This window comes from Orycteropus afer, unplaced genomic scaffold, assembly GCF_000298275.1.
Source record: "Orycteropus afer afer isolate SDZICR_OR568_19922 unplaced genomic scaffold, OryAfe1.0 scaffold00112, whole genome shotgun sequence".
Taxonomy (NCBI): Eukaryota; Metazoa; Chordata; class Mammalia; order Tubulidentata; family Orycteropodidae; genus Orycteropus; species Orycteropus afer.
This window is the reverse complement of record NW_006921699.1, coordinates 9,290,614-9,308,552: the sequence shown is the minus strand read 5'-3', so window position 1 is coordinate 9,308,552 and position 17,939 is coordinate 9,290,614. Positions and strand designations below refer to the sequence as shown.

Here is a 17,939-nt window from a genome sequence, read left to right as displayed (position 1 = left end):
AGTGACTCTGTGTATTCCTGCCATCTTCTCTTGATGTTTCCTGCATCATTCAATATTTTGCCCATAGAATCTCTCAATATTGCAACTTGAGGCTTAAATTTTTTCAATTCTTTCAGCTTGAGAAATGCCAAGCATGTTCTTCTCTTTTGGTTCTCAAAACTCCAGGTCTTTGATAGAATCACTGTGTAAAGTAGTATGGTGATTCCTTAAAATGTTGGAATTAGAAATACCATTTGACCCAGCCATTCCATTATTAGGTATATATTCTAAAGTGAAAGCCTAGAGAAGAACAGATACATGCACAGCCATGTTCATTGCAGCACTATTTACAATAGCCAAAAGATGGAAACAACCTAGGTGCCCATCAACAGAAGAATGGATAACCAAACTATGCTACATACATACAATGGAATACTATACAACCTTAAAGAATCATGTAGACTCTGCAAAACACCACATAATTTGGATGAACTTGGAGGACATTATGCTGAGTGAAATAAGTCAATCACAGAAGGACAAATATTGCATTAGTCTGTTATTGTAAAAAGTCAAGGAAATGTTTATATATGGAAAGAATTTTTTTTGTTGTTGGTTACCAGGGGTGGGAGGGCAGGGGAGGGGATGAAACACTATTAGACAGGTAGAGACAAATATTGATTTGGGCGAAGAGAAGAACAATATGCCAAATGTGAGTAATTAACACGGTGGCACTGAGGAAGAGGAAGACAGAGAGAGGTGTGTGGAAGGTACAGACAGCAAAAATGAACCCTTCTGCACATACAGTACTGTGTTGTCAATGAAGGCAAACATTGATATATGGGTAGATAGATGGGTGGGAAGCCTAAACTATTAGATATGTCCATGCAGGGAAGTGTGTGCCCAAGATGATATATAGGGTTGTCAGACTATGTTTCTTCAAGTGTATTGGTATATTCTGCTAGAATTCCCAGGAACATAGTACAGCTGACAAGGGACAAGGTTGTGGTCACTTCTTGGCCACAGCCAGCTACCCAGAGAGAGCAAGTAGTTGGACCTGTGGTCTCGGGACCATAGTTGTAGGGGATGTCAAGCTCAATTGGCATGACATACACAAAAACATTGCTCCACATCTGACTTTGGCAAGTAGCAACTGGAATCTTAAAAGCTTGCAAGTGGCCATCTAGATGCAACTATGGTTCTCTCATTACCCAGAGCAAAGAAAAATGAAGAAAAACAAAGACATATGGAAACAACTGGTCCAAGTGACTGGCACACCATGCGATCCTCAGCCTGTATGACTGAGACCAGAAGAACTAGATGATGCCCAGCTACCACAGTCAACCACTTAGAGGGGGACCTATGTCGGAGATCCTGGATAGAGTGGGAAAACAATGTGGAACAAAACTCAAAATCATTTTTTAAAAAAAGGACCAGGCTTGCTGGTCTGATAGAGCCTGATGGAACCACTGAGACTATGGCCCCTAGTTGCCCTTCAGCTCTGAAATTGAATCCAGTTCTGTGGCTTCGAGCCAGACGAAAGACAGGTATGAGCTGAACATTTATTTACATCAGGTAGATACACTCCTTGGAAAGAACAATCATGGGAGAATAGAAGGGCCATGTATGCACAGGGAAACAGCTCATGGGGCAGAAGTGCATAGAGGGAAGGACACAGAGAAGAGGTAACTACAGGGAGGACGTGGGAGGGAGCTGTTAACATTGTGGGAAATTTCAGTCAATGTCATGAGATCTAGTGTATGTGAGCTGCTGTATGGAAAGTGAATTTGCTTTGTAAACTTTCAACCAAATCATAATAAAAAAAAATTTTTAATAGAAAAAGAAAAGAAAAAAGGCTGAGCTTCTGCAGTTCATTGGGCTCCTACCTATTTGTGAAGGAATCTAGCAAAACTGTACTCTTTTTTGCCAACTACAGTCTGAGGGTTATTGACACTGATTAACTGAAAGTGACATTTGGTTTTTGTTTAATTTCTGATAGACTTATTACAACTAAGAAATCAGCAAGAAAACCTTATAGGAAAATATTTTGGAGAGTAGTGTTATTAAGAGGGTGACAAGAAACATTCTTTTGTCCAACATTTTGGTTCATTATCTGTAATTAAGCAGTGTGTTTGGAGGAGAGAGATGTAATGTTACTAGGGAAGGAAGTCATCCTGTTAAGGATAATTCAGAAAGGTATGTTTAGGGAGGAGAAGAGGGAAGTCCAGGGACAACTCATGTAAAAAATAAATAAAAAGGTCAAGGTCTAAAAACGTTTACTCAATAGACAGATAAATTAACCATTTACTGTACAAAAGGATCTGTGGTAAGCAAAAATCTTGTTAGATTCAAATTACATTCGATTTTAAAATTTCTAATTTATAAGTAGATTTTCAGAACATAAAAGGAAAGCACAACTGTGTACATTCTTGCCCTCAATTTAGCATATCAGGCATATCTTTCCAGTAAACTTCCTATGTGGAGCAGTCAACATTATAGGTTGGTGGTAAACAAAGGATGTGTTGTTCTCATCAGTCTTAGCAGTTCATGTCCTTATTACTCCTCTATCCCATGGTTCAGAATTGGGCACAGAGAATGGCTGCTTTGAGAGAGCCAAGGAGAGGATTTGGCATGCATCAGAATCACCTTGAGAGCAAAGGTAAAAATCAGATTCCCGGGCCTCACTCCCAGAAACTCTGATTCAGTAAGCTTGGTGTAGGGCTTGGGAACCTGCAAGTTTATGACACACCCAAGGTAACTCTGATGCAAGTAGCCCATGGGCACACCTTGATAAATACTGGCCTAGAGAAGATGGTCCTCTAGATTATTGTATGAAGAGACAGTGTCTTGCCTTCTGAATCCAGCACATCCCATTGGTTCTGACGCACTCAGTAAGCTCACACTTGGTAGATAGTTGTTTATTGACACTGCTGTGCTGGACAAGCCAATCTATGGGACCCGGTGTGACACAGCCCTGATTTCTCTTTATTCTATTAGAACGATTACAGGAAGTTATCTATGCAATGCAAGGATTTTGTGGTGGGCGTGCTGGACCTGTGCCGAGACACAGAAGAGGTAGAAGCGATTTTAAACGGTGATGTGAACTTCCAAGTCTGGTCCGACCACCACCGTCCAAGTCTGAGCCGGATCAAACTCGCCATTAAATACGAAGTCAAGAAGGTAAGCCTCCCCACCTCTCCAGGCCTTCCTGTGCACAAAGCTGCTGGCCTCGTTTTGTGTTCATTCATATTTTATGTCCCCACAAGGTGACAGTGATGACACCAATTACCCTATTTCTCTCTAGGCAGAAAACTGCCAGCTTTGCAGGACTAGTCAGAGCCCCTCTCTCCACCCCCTCCCACTTGCATCCCCAGTTCAGAAGGAGAGAGAGATAGAAGAACAATGTTAGTTATTCATGAATAGGCCATGAGCCAGAACAGGAGACTTTCTAGTCTGTCAAGGGCAGTGTCACAGAGTGCCCCCATCAAAGCAATTCCCACATTTTCATGAAACACATAACTACTCAGGTCTTTCAACAGCATTTATTGAGCTTTTTTTGTGTGTCTGTGAACTACTTGTTGAGTAGAAAAGGTGTTAGTGTATAGGCTTTGTAGGATCCATGGTCCTGGGAAGCTCAGAGAAATTTCATGCCAAAGGTGTATAAACGTCTGTGGCAGAAAGCTTGAATAGATTTTCTCAAGAGTAAGCTCATTCTACTTCCTCCCATTAATATCAAGGTGTCTTTAATGGCCATTGGCACTGAGTAGTCCTCAGTCACCCAGTGGCTGGTCAAGTTGAAGTCCTAAGGAGAAAATTCAATCATGATTGCACTTTGGAGCTACTCTGGAGTCTTTAGAAACTATTCTTATGTTAGACGACATCATTTATCATGCTAAAAACTGGAGAGCTCCAAAGATCCACGTTTTTAAATGTCAGTGTACTTTCCATATAGCAAAATGGCTGATAAATCATTAACGGTTGTTTTTTCTGTTTTCTCCCCCAACTATTGCAGATGACCATAATGGAATGATATTTTTAATACTCCCAAATTAGCCTCTGGGCATTTCCTGTCTCCCCTGATTATCTTACTTTGGGTGGAGTAAACCAATCATCAGTGAACCATATATATCTGCAGAATTCATCCAGAGAGAGATATCAAGTTTGATAAAATATTTCTACCCTTTTAATTTTAATAATAATGACAAATTATAATAAAAATAGCTTTTTCTAAGACTCTGAGTCCCAGGGATAAAACTGATGAATCACAGAAATAGTGAACTCAGAGATTAATATTAGAAATAGAAAGCATGGAGTTGTTGGGGTGGGGAGCTACGATGTAATTTCAAGTACAAACATGTTTTCTTAACTCTAGGAAACTCATTTTCCAGGCTAACCCAAGAGCCACTGAGGCTTTTCCCAAAGCACAGAAATCACTTCCTGAAGTTACCAAGATTCCATGACCTTGGGGTTCCAATGAAGCTTTCTGTAGAGACCATTTGACAATGGTAAAGTTGAGCTTGAGTTCCAAGAACCACAAGCATTTCCCTCCTTTCTTCCCTAATTCAGAGTATCCTCCAACCTCCCAGCATGGAGTGAAAGGTGAAGATATCTTTGAAAACCTGAAGAGCAGATGTTTAGTTAGCATTTGTAGATACTACATTCACAGTTTTGGCTATTCATTGAGCAATTCCAGTCCATTCGCCACTTTTCTGAAGCATAAATTCAAATCTCCTAGCAAAACTGTCATTAAGGGTAAAGTCACTCAGCTAGTCCAGAAGTCTGCCACTCCACAGTGACATGTTCCCTCTCACTGTTAATTACCAAGTCCAAACAGCCCTGGTAATGAATGAGAAGAAAAAGTGGAGCACTCCAGCACTCCATGAACATGATGGGTTGGGCCAGAACAAAAAGGTTTTATGAGGGAAATTATTTGCTCTAGTGGTGTTTGCTAATTAGGGGAGTCATAAAGATCTCAGGAAATATTCGTCATGAATGTCAAGTGTCTGCTGCAATCCACAGGTAGGAAGATGATAAATGACTGACCTAAAATGTCAGCCTTGCTTCTTGCAAAGATCTCTAATGAATAAATTCTCTCAAACTGGGTATGCTATCCTGAAACAGCAGACATACTGAAAGCTTTCCTTGACATTTATTCTATCATAAATTACTGATGAAAATTCCTAATATTAAAAAGGCTTATAAATATAATAGACTTCCATTTTTAATTTATAAACATAAGCATGTGTACATTGGCCCAATCTAAACCTCAGTCTTTAAATAATAAAATTACTGCCACCAAGTCCTATTTATAAATATATTTCCTTTTAGACCTGATGTATATATCTCAGAAGGAAGGCTGGCATACATGAGTCTTAAGGTGATAATATCAACCATAAAAACATCCCTAAGGCTCTGCCCACATGATATCAAATCAACCCATTAATTCAATGATTAAAGCAAACTAGTTGGTCTTGGCAGTTCCACAGGCTATTAATAGGGATACATTTAAAAAAAAGATTGTGTTCAAATAAATTTGGAGACCTTGAGTTAAGTAAAGTCAAATAGACATCTTTACTAAAGATATTTTACAGCCTTTAACATGTGTTGACACTTTGAAAGAAGAAGGGTACAGTGATCACAAAATTCTTGTTATCATCATAGAGAGCATCTAGTGAAACTAGTTTCCCATGTATCACTCTTTGGGAAACTCTATGGTAGAACTGGCCTATATGTCCATAAAATAAACTGATCTAAATAAAGTGAGTGCAGCTCTATGGCTGGTCTAACACCGTGAATCATGTCCTTCATTGGAATATTTGCCTCTCTTCAGGCACCACCCTTATGTCTTGCCATCTGCCTGGCTCAGTCATGACACCAGTCTACATTAGATAAAGATGATTATTCCATCAGGGCAAAAGGGACCACCTGGTAAAAGGGAATGAATCCTGGACTGGAGTCAAGAGCCCAGACTTCGAGTCTGCTTCTTACACTATTCTTACACTATTAGCTATATAATCTTAAGCAACATTAGGCTCTCTGGGCCTCATTCCCCATCTGTAAAATGGTATATAAGCTCTTTCTTACAGTTTTTTGTGAACTTTCAAATGAGATAAAATGCTAGGGAAACTGTAAGTTTCTGTGCAGCTCCAAAGCTTAACATTATTGCTGTCATTCCATGATCTCTTCCTTCCTTGGGACGATGGGATTCTTTCTCAGAGATATTGCCTAGCTTGTCCTTCTTTGTTATCTGGTCAGAAAATCCAAGAATTGTCTCTTGGGTAAGGAGGACATGGTCTGATAGCCTAAAATTCTTCCCTGAAAGTGCAAAGTGTGAGGGTGTGGTGGTTCTCCACAACCTCTGCTTTAAGAAGTTAACTCAGCCTCCCCAATAACACAGATGGATGTGTCAATTGAAATCTTAACTAGGACGTTTGAAAGTCAGCATTAAAGATGTAGTTAAGAAAACTCTGAGTTTCAACCATGGATCCATCACTTATTTATGTGGTCACTTGAGCAAGTCACTTAGTCTCTTTGTGTCTCACTTTCCACATCTGTAAAGTCAGGATAATAATGTCTAGTTGTCAAGTTGATTTTGACTCAGGGAATAAAGCACATGTCTCATGGCTCACCATGGTATAAATGAGTCACTATTAATACACACAATTCAATGGCTTACAGTCTTTTACCACATGATTTCATGACATTTCTACTATGCCTTTCAATCTAACACAGATTTTATAGGCCATAGTCCTTTCAGAACATAAGCTTGACTTAGAAGAAATAGGGATAAGACACTCTCCTCCATGCTGAGTAACAAACAACTAGGCTCAAAAGTAACTCTGATGGTGCCTCACCACTAAAGAAAGCAATCCCTCCAGCTTTGGCCTGCCAAACCAAAACCCAAACCTACTCCCTTGGGTCAATTCCTACTCATAGTGACTTTACAGGACAGAGCAGAAATGGCCCATAGGGTTTATTTTCCATATATGCAGGCTTTAATCTTCTCCTCCCAGGCTTGTTTGGATAGAAGACACCTTGCTATCTTATTTGTCTGTCTCTATCCCCAGGGAATCATGACTAAACATGTTTCTCAAAGGCCCTCTTGTCCCTATCACATCAACTCTAAATAAATCCTCCTAGATCTTTCAGTTCCACCAAGTGGGGAGACCCAACCAGTCTCTGAATCCCAGTTTAGACTCAGCTTGGCCTCAGGCTGCACCTGTAAAGGGAACTCAGTGTCTGGCACATAATCAGTGTGTGGTAACCAGAAACAGAGACCCAAAAACTGTCCCCAACCCTTTAGTGCCACACTCAACTTATCTAATGGAAGAAACACATCCAAGTTCTTCAATTTAATCCCTTTCTCTCTCTCTCTCTTCTTTATCCCCTCTTTATCCCTGTGCTTACAGTCATGACATTTTCCTTTACTTCCCCCACATCATTTCTTCCTTCTTCCTCACTCCAGGTCTGAGTTCACGAGGCTCAAGTTAATCTTGTAATCTCTGCAAGAAAACTTTACATGAGTCTTCCAGGCTCAATTACCAAAGGAGAATGGAACAAAGAAACCCAGAAAGTCCCATTTTGCATGATAGAGGCCTTAACTCCACTTGTAAGGCAGATGGGCACCCTTGTACACACTAAGCAAAGGTCTGATACTAAAAAAGGCAGTACTGTTTTTCCTAAAATTTACTATTGCAGAAAGTGGGTCGATGATCAGCAGTATCATCAACAAAAGTGGTTAATTCCATCTGACAAACAATTGTAACCACCAATTATGAGCGCCACAAACATGGAGCTTAGCCTGCTGGGAGCTGAAAGGAGAATAAGATGTGGTAGTAGGTGAGTTAGCAGCAGATGTCCCCAACTGTAACAGAAGTGACCTCTACACAGTCCTTTAAGTCCTTTAAGTACTTCACTAGCTGAGCAAAGAAGACTTCATAAAAGTTACTTCTTTCCAACTTTGAGGAGGTCCCTAATTCTAGCATCTTGGGATATGGTTTGAGTCTCTCTTGCCCTTTTTACCCCATTCTAGATTTGGGGCATTCTAGTCATGATGTCACCAACTACTGAGACTTCCACTCTCCTCAGGAAGAAGCTTCACTCTTCCAGCCTTCTGAGTTGCCCTTACCTGGCTCTGCCAAGCTCCCTGGGTACTCCTTACTAAGAAAACTATTCTCATAACAAATAAAGACCTAGGACAGGCACATAGAGGGGAAAGAGTGTAGAGTGATAGAAGCACCTATCATTAGTCCTATCTCAATAACATAATTCCCTTTTCTTCATGCTTTTGTATTAAGGAAATAAGACCACCTATGATTTTCATTCATTTATCCATTTATCATTTAACAAATATTCACTGATGCCTCCCTCATCACCAGCTCTGTGCTGAGCACAGAGGGATACTAAGAAGACCAAGCCCCAGGCTCTTCTATAACGGGCTCATGCAGCAATGGAGAGAGATATATGAACAAAAAGTTACACTCCTGTCTGAGCAAGGTGCACAGGAGTGGTTAAAGACAGGAGTGGTTAGAGTGGTTAGGGAAAAGGAGCACTGACCAGCTGTGTTTGAGACCTCAGGAGAAGTTACCCAGAAATGGAGATGCTTGTGATGGGGCCTAAAGGATAAGACACTGCTAAATGGAATGACAGTTTGAGCAGAGAAAGGTGAGAGCAGGCAATTTAGGCAGAAAGATGAAAGAGAAGTCACAGACACCTGAGAAAGAGCATAATATTCAAGGAATATGTTTAGAGGTTGTGAATGATTCCCTGTGGCTGGATCATTGTGGAGAAACAGGCTGGAAAAGTTGTCAAGAACTAGGCTCCTGAGGGCATTACATGTCATGCATAAGCACTTGGACGCTATACTACCAGCTCTATCCAACAGAACTTTCTATGATGATGGAAATGTGTGTTCTATTCTCTATTGTCCAATATGGTAGCCACTAGCCACATAGGCTAATTATCACTTAAAATGTGGCTATTAAGACTAAGGGACTGAATTTTTAATTTCAAAAAAAAAAATCTCTAATCAATTTAAATTTCAATAGCCAGTAGCTACCATATTGGATGGTGATTACAAACATTCATTATGCATTTAACAAGCTTTCACTGAGTAAAAAGCTAGTTGTTTATAGTGAGCACAGTATAAAGTGTGCTGTGGTAATCACTGAAGACATGGTGGTAAATGAACGTGACATGACCTCAGCCATCATGGAGTTTGTAGTCTAATGGAGAAGACAAACATTAATCAAAACATCACAAAGATAAATTGTAGTGTTATAATGTAGTAACTGTTCTAACAGAGAGAAACATGAGAGCTTCTAAAGGTAGATGTGACCTAATCAGGGAGGACAGGGAAGTTTCTGTGAGGAAATGATGCTGTGCTGAGCCATAAAGAACCAAAAAAAAAAAAAAAAAGTTAACGAGGTGAGGAGGATATTTCTGGCAAGAGAATAGCATGTTCCAAGACCCAGAAGTGAGAAGAAGCATGGCTTATAAGAGGAACTAAAATAATCAGGTCCACAAAAGCTGGACCTTGATAGAATGGGAGAGAAATGTGGAACATAACCTCAAATTCCTCTAAATAAATAAATAAATAAATAGACTTACTGGACTGATTGAGACTAGAGGCTTACCTGAGAGTATTGCCCTGAGATACTCTTCAAACCTTCACCTGAAACTAACCCAAAATTACCTTGTAGCTAAATAACAAACTAGCTCAAAAAATAATGAACATCACCCATAAGTACTATGCTCCTTTAAAAAATCACCTATAGGAGAACAAACAGCCAACAATTACTTTAAAACAAAGATGAGAATGTAAGAAGGCAAGAAAACTAGATTAATGGAAGCTGAACAACCAGAACGGAAATAATGAGAATATGTCATGCACTGTGAGGAATGTCACCAATGTCACTGAACAACTTGTGTAGAAATTGTTGAATGGGAACCTCAAGTGCTGTGTAAACCTTCACCAAAAGCACAGTAAAACATTATTAACAAAAAAATTTAAAAAAAAAATGGAACTGGAATAAGTTAACCGTGGCCAAGTCAGAGGACATGAGCAGTGTTAAGGTATAGGATTAAGCTAAGGAAGCAGACGGGCCAGACCAGACCAGGCGGATCTCCTGACAGTGCTAAAGGATTTTGTTATTTTTCCTTTTTCAAGAGCAACAAGAAGCCATTGGAGGACTTTAATCAGGAGTGTTTGTAAAGATTAGGACAGTTGGAAGGACAGCTTTTTCTCTGAGAAAGGCAAAATTACAGGTATGGATGCAACACATTTGTTTGGCAAAAGAGAGACTGTTACTCAGGAGAGGCTAATTATATTCTGTTGATAAGCAAAACCAAAGTCTTGGTGGCTTTTAACAACAATAACAACAAAAAGTTTATATCCTTCTCATCCTGTATTTCCATGTTGGGACAAAATTCCCAGAGGAACACAGGCTGATAGAATAGCCACTATGCTAGAGAGAAATTTAGCTATGGGAGTCTCATACCAGCAATTAAATGTTTTATCCTGGAAGTGACTCACATCATTTCTGCTCACAACTCATAGCCCATCCCATCCCAAGAGGGACCAGGCAGTATAACCTTACCAAGTGTTTGGATGGAGAGTAAAACAGAGCTGTTTGTCATACTGCACTAATGAATACCACAGGAGAAAAGTTGAGGAAGTTCATATTGATAGCCCTAATGACTCTGTAAAAAGGAAGCAGAATCACCCTCTGAGGTAGAAGGTAGCTTAAAGAAAGCAAAAAAAAAAAAAAAATGTTTGAGACAAATACTGCAGCAGATGAGAGAAGATGCTGAAGAATGTTGTTGTTGTTGTTAGATGCCATTGTGTCGTCTCCAACTCGTAGGGACCCCATGCACAGCAGAACGAAACACTGCTCTGTCCTGCGCCAGCCTCATGATCCTTGCTATTCCTGAGCCCATCATTGCAGCCACTGTGTCAATCCATCTTGAGGGTCTTCCCCCATTTTGTTGACCCTCCACTTTCCCAAGCATGATATTCTTCTCCAGGGAATGGTTCCTTCTGACCACATGACCAAAGTAGGTGAGATGACGCCTCGCCATTCTTGCTTCAAAGGAGCATTCTGGCTGCACTTTTTCTAGGACAGATTTGTTAGTCCTTTTAGCAGACCATGGTATGCTTAGCTTTCTTCCCCAACACCACAAATCAAAAGCATCAACTCTTCTTCGGTCTTACTCATTCATTGTCCAGCTCCCACATGCATAACAGGCAATTGAAAATACCATGGCTTGGGATAGGTGCACATTAGTCTTCAAGGAGACATCTTTACTCTTCATCACTTGACAGAGGTCTTTTGCAGCAGATTTGCCCAGTGCAATGCCTGATGTCTTGACTGCTGCTTCCATTGTTGTTGACTGTGTTGTTGTTGTTGTTATTGTTGTTGTTGTTACGTGCCGTCGAGTCAGACCCGACTCATAGCAACCCCTCCTTGGGTTTCCAAGGCAGTATCACTATGGAAGTAGATTGCCCAACCTTCCTTCCAAGGAGCGGCTGGTGGGTTTGAACCACCAGCCTTCTGATTAGCAGTCAAGTGCCTTAGGCACTACACTACTAGAGCTCCTGGTGTTGGCTGTAGAACCAAGTAATATGAAATCCTTGACAACTTCAATCTTTTTTCCATCCATCATGAAGTTGTTTATTGGACCAGTTGTGAGGATTTTTGTTTTCTTTATATTGAGATGTAATCCATACTGCAGAATGTAGTCTTTAATCTTCATCAGTAAATGCTTCAAGTTATCCTCACTTTCAGCAAGCAAAGTTGTGTCATCTGCATATTGCAGGTTGATAATGAGTCTTCCTCCATCCCAGATGCTACATTCCTCTTCATGTAATCCAGCTTCTCAGATTATTTGCTCAGCATACAAATTGAATAAGTATGGTGAAAGGATACAACCTTTTGTATCCTTTTGATGCACTCCCTTCTTGATTTTAAACCATGCAGTGTCCTCCTGTTCTGTTCGAATGACAGTCTCCTGAAATAAGTACAGGTTCCTGATGAGCACAATCAAGTGTTCTGAAGTTCCCATTCTTCTCAGTGTTATCCATAATTTGTTATGATGCACACTTTTGGATATGACTTTTGCACAGCAATAAAACACAAGTAAACATCTTTCTGGTATTCTTTGCTTTCAGCCAAGATCCTTCTGACATCAGCAATGATATCCCTCATTCCATGTCCTCTTCTGAATCCAGTTTGCATTTCTGGAAGTTCTCTGTCAATATATGGCTGCAAATCACATCTTGATTGCATATTTGGTCAACTTCAGACTGCAGAAGTTGGTAGAAATCTTCAATTTCCTCATCTTTGGCTTTGGTGGTTGGTGCGTAGATGTGAATAATAGTAGTATTAACTGGTCTTCCTTGTAGGCATATGGATATTATCCTATTACTGACAGCACTGTACTTCAGGACAGATCTGGAAACAGTCTTTGTGACGATGAATGCCACACCATTCCTCTTCAACTTGTCATTCCAAGCATTGTAGTTCATATGGTTTTCTGATTCAAAATGGCCAAAACCAGTCCATTTCATCTCACTAATGACTAGGATATCAATCTTTATGTGTTCCATTTCATTTTTGGCAACTTCCAATTTTCCTAGATTCGTACTTTGTACATTCCATGTTCTGATTATTAATGGATGTTTGCATCTGTTTCTACTCATTTTGAGTCATGCCACATCAGCCAATGGAGGTCCTGAAAGCTTTATTCCATCCATATTGTTAAGGTTGTCTCTACTCTAAGGAGTCAGCTCTTCCCCAGTCACATTTTACTTATATGCTGAAGAATAGATCCAATAATTCAGCCAAGATTGTTGTTGTTGTTGTTGTTATATGCTGTCGAGTTGGCCCCGACTCATAGCGACCCCTCCTTGGGTTTCCAAGGCAGTATCACTACGGAAGTAGGATTGCCCAACCTTCCTTCCAAGGAGTGGTCGGTGGGTTTGAACCACCAGCCTTCTGGTTAGCAGTCCAGTGCCTTAGGCACTATGCTACCAGAGCTCCTCAGCCAAGATTAGGGAGTATAAATTCTTTGGTAGTAGCCTGTATTCTAATGAAAAAAGGCAATCTCCATGAAGGGTCATACCAGACCAAGCCCCTGTTTCCCATGAACCTCAGTTCCCTGGCATCAATTTCAATATTATTTCTTAGACATGGGGGCCAGGGGCACATACAGGACACAGCCATCCAGGAGTAGGTTACCCAATAAGCAAGGTAAGCAAAGGATTACTTGTGCTTACATCTAGTAAGTAAGTACAAATAAGCCCATGTGGTTACCTTGCTTATTGGATAATCCAACACTGGGAAAAGCATAGCAGAGGCTGCCCCCCAGGAGGAAGGGGCTAGCTAGAAGGACGGGAAAGAGGAAGACCATTTCCACCCACATCACCACTCTACCTAAAGCTGGGCCAGGGCTAGTAACCCCATTGGAAGTCCTTTGGCATCTTTTTTATAGAACTGACCATCTTGGGAACATTTTACAGTCATGCAATAAATAAGCCCATTTTTCTGTCTGGAAAAATTCTCAGAAGAAAATAGAACTTGTTGGTAAGCAATACAGTGTAATGGCCTGGAGCCTGACTGCTCAAGTCCTCAATGCACTAGATATGTAGCTTTAAAAAAAAGTTACTTAATCTTCTGGCCTGTTGAGGCTGCACAGGTAAGGTGAACACTCCTCCAACCCCCAAGAGCCTCCTGGCCTAAATTTATGCTAAGAGAATGATGCCCAGCAGTAGTTGCACAATTCGGCCGAAATCCCTCTCCCTAGTGCTGTGACCACAGGTAGGAGGGACACTAAAGAGAATGAAGATGACCTCTGCTGGGGTTCTGTTTCATTTCCTCTGTCTGCACAAAGCACAGGCCTGACCAGAGAGCAAAGGGGATCTGGGGACATCAGGGCTTTCCAGAGGATGTCTGAGAAGCCAGTCAGACACTCACATGCTCTGAGCAGACATTCTCCCACTGTGTTTTCCTGCTGAGGCATCATTTTAACAGATGCTCAGAGTTAAGAAGATTAGAGTTGTCACAAACACAGTCTGGCTGGGCAGGCACTATCCCAAACTGTGTCACATGATGCCTGTTAGTATCCAAACACTGTCGGAATCCATTGGTGTTGAAAGCATCAATCATCACCCTCTTGAGGGATTCCTCTAAGCCCTTCCATGGCTCTAGCCTGGCCACACTGGCCCAAAAGTGATCAATGTCCATTAATATCCTGGCTCAGGGCTACCTTTTGCATGAGGAAGTTTGTTTTTCACAAGTAGCATATGAAGAAAAGGAAAATCCAGCTGGTAAATATGAATTATGATCCCTTTTCTGCCTGGAGAAACTCTCAGGAAAAAAAAAAGAACCTATTAGGTAACAGTATAGTGTTGTGGCTGAAAGCCTAACTACTCATGTTCAAGTCCCAAATCCTCCACTTACTAGCTATGTGGCTTTGGACAAGTTATTTAACCTCTGGACTTGTTTTCCCACCTGTATAATATGAATAAATAATAGTATCTATCCTATATAATCAATGTTTATTAACACATGTAATACACCTGAAACATAGTAAAAATACAACAACCAAGCTCATTGCCATAGACTTGATTCTGACTATAGCAACCCCCATTGGGTTTCCAAGCTTGTAAATCTTTACAGAAGCTGACTACCTTATCTTTCATCTGTGGAGCAGCTGATGGGTTCAAACCATCAACATTTTGGTTAGCAGTCAAATGTTTTAACCACTACACCACCACCAGAGCTTCTTTGGAACACAGTAAATGCTCAATAAATGTTAACTAATAGAAGCTATGGCCATGTTGACTTTACAGGCAGAAGTACCCTTAAGGTCAATCAGGGTTTCTCAACTTCATTATTGACATTTTGGGCTAAATAATTCTTCATTATTGGGGAATGTTCTGTGCATTATGTTTGCAGCATCTCTGGTCTCAACCCACTAGATGCTAGTAGCAAACCCCCCTAATCCCCTTGTTGTGACAAAAAAAAAAAAAGTTTCCAGACATTGCTTAATGTCCCTTGGAGGCAAGGGGCAAAATCATCACCTGTTGAGAACTACTGGGCTAGTTTTCAGGATCTAGGCCATAGCCTCCAAACTGTGAACCCCTGATAGCAAGGGTTTAGTTTTTTAAGGATGTATTGTATCTCTCTAGAGATAAACCAAAACAAACTCACTGCCATCGAGTTGATTTTCAGTCATAGCAACCCTATAGAACACAGTAGGACTGTCCCACAGGGATTCCAAGGCTATATATCTTTATGGAAGTAAACTGTCACATGTTTCTTTGGCACAGCAGCTGGTGAATTCAAAATACCAACCTTTTGGTTAGCAGTTGAGTGTTTAACCACTGCACCACCAGAGCCCCTTTTCTCTAGAGATAACTTCCTCTAAAATTCAGTTGCATGAAGGAATTATCATTTTAAAAAAAAAAAAAAAAACCCACAAAGTTTCTAACCCAACAGATCAGGGTGGTAGCCCAGGTTAAAGTCTGAGCTCCAGGAAGGCAGGACTTCTCATTCTCCTTGGTATCTGAAGGCAGAATATAGTAATCTGCTTGTACATTGTTCAGTAAATGAAAAATATGTGTGTTCAGTGGGAAGCCATAGGCGTTAACGCTTCTCCAAAGATAAGCAATTTCCCCTTGTGATTAGAAATCCATGTCAAGAATTCAGATGATGTCCCAGGCTGTCCCGGGAGTGTGGAGCAATAATCTCAATTCCCTCCATTGCTGGCTCTGAGTCCCTTTTGGGTTTGAAACTCTGGAAAAGAGTTATTACTATACAGGAAAGCCCTGAAACTGGACACTGATTCTGGCCCACCAGTCTTAGGGATGGAACAGAGAACTGAGTAACTCCCAAAGTGGCCCTACACAATCAGGCAGAGGCAGTGGGGCCTTTCCTTTGTCCTCAGAGGGGAGGTCAAGTCGCTGAGTACTCCACAGGAGTCTCAGGAGTGCTCTCTCCACATACTAACCTGACTTAGTGTCCTACCCCACAAGGCTCAGCCGTAAGTGGGAAAAGCAGAACACCGAGTGCCCCCTCCCAGCCCCGCTTCAGGCATTCTGTGAATCATCCCCCACTACCCACTACTTTGTCTACAGCACAGATACTACTGTATATTTGCAAAAGAGATTTCAGATCTTCAAAGTAAGGGTTGTCCTAACAGGGCAGAAAACTATTGCCTTTTTTGTTATTTTGCTACCTTTCATTCAGCTCTTTGAAACATAAATATTTGTATGAGAGGATAATCCTTTAAAGCATTTTTCTACTTGTTTATCATGTCTGCTAAACAATGTAGCCTTAGTTTGTGTAACTATCATTATAGTTATCATGTGTTGCATCTGTTTACGATAGAGACTTATTATTATTACTTCTTGATTTGGGAGTTAACAAGAAGAGAGGAAGTTGAGGAGCAGTTAAGAGAGGAAAAAAAACCTCAATACTTCCCAAGAATACATGCGAATAACATGCATTTATTAGCCCAAAGTGAAAAGAACAAGAAGGGCCATTTTCAAATATTGTCACTTTTTTCCCAGAGTCAAACAGATCTTAGAAATCACAGTCCCCCCAAGGACCTGTGACTAACTCTAGTAATTAAGCAAAAGATGAACTATGCATTTCTATCTCATCATTTCTCTACTAAATGCTCATCTACGGATTCAATGTTTTAATGAGCATTTGATCTTTCGTATATTCCTCCCATTACGTACTATAATGCATTATTCTTTTATTAACATTCATCTGCCTAAGGTCACTTGCAAATTTTCTTGATGGAAAAGGAGTTTTGTAAGTATAATTGTGGATGACAATCTTGGCTTAATAGGGATGCTTTAAGTTATGTAATCTAAGTCACTGTTGTCTCCTGCCTGGATGATTACTAAAATAGCCTCTAGCTAATCTACCTACTTCTGCCCTGGGCTCTCCACCCCCAAACCCTATACATGCAGCAGCCAGAGAAAATATTTTTAAGAAATCAAGTTATATCATTCTCCTCCTTAAACCTTCCAGCTAAGAGTGAACAAGGCAGGCACACTTCCTGCCCTCTGAGAGCAGAAATGCTTGTGGGGTTATGTTCTCCCCTTAGGGTAGCCTGAAACTAATGGCTGATACAGGTGTACAAAAGGTCAGGCTCCTGGCCTGAAGGTGGGATAACTCTGTAGTGCCAGTCAGAGGCAGATTGCCCAATAAGCAAGGTAAGCATAGAACAATTTCCATGAATAATTTTACTTGGCTTTCACCACATTTTTCAGTGAGGTGGCTCTCATTAGCTGAAAGGAATTTCTGGTGACAGATATCTGTGGTAGTTAAGGTTGTGTGTCAACTTGGCTGGACCTGGTTGAGTGGCTGGGCAGCTGGATGTAGTTATTCACCATGATGAGACTGGCAATCATTCCACAGTGGAATCTACTGAAGCAGCTGAGTAGCTACTTTAGGGATGTGGTTTGCTTCCAGTATTTAAGCAGCAGCTTTGAGGAAGGTCTCCAGCTTATGGCACACTTGGACCCTGCATGTAAACCAAGTCATTGTTCAGCAGCCTACCATGCACTGTCAATCTTGGAAGTGTTTCTGGAATTGAATTAGTGGCCTGTCACGTTGTTTGGTAATATTGTCACTGTGCCTTTTTACTTGACATCCTTGGATTTGTCAGCTTCAGCAGCCAGCAGCTGCCTGGGGGAAGAAAAGCCTCCAGCTCCAATGGGCTGGGAGCAAGAGGCAGAGTTGAAGCCTAAGGTTGAGGGGCTTCCACCCAGCCTGTAAAGCCTGGCACCTTGACCTCAGACTTTTAGCCTCCAAAAATTGTAAAAAATAAACTCCCATTTGTTAAAGCCAACCATCTATGGTATTTTTCTGTTAAAGCAGCACAGACCCCTTAGAAGCCAACAGCTCCAGCAGTTGTTTCTTCCTGTGTGTCTTCCTGATAAGAAG

General features: G+C 40.9%; 1 protein-coding gene across 1 annotated transcript in view; it reads left to right on the top strand.

Moving 5' to 3' along the window:
- The window catches only part of TRPC7 (transient receptor potential cation channel subfamily C member 7), a 266,316-nt gene that overhangs the window by 107,834 nt on the left and 140,543 nt on the right, over positions 1 to 17,939 (top strand). The window contains exon 3 of the mRNA XM_042781375.1: positions 2,974 to 3,156. Within this exon, the coding sequence (XP_042637309.1) occupies positions 2,974 to 3,156 (183 nt within the window). The remainder of the gene's footprint in view (positions 1 to 2,973; positions 3,157 to 17,939) is intronic.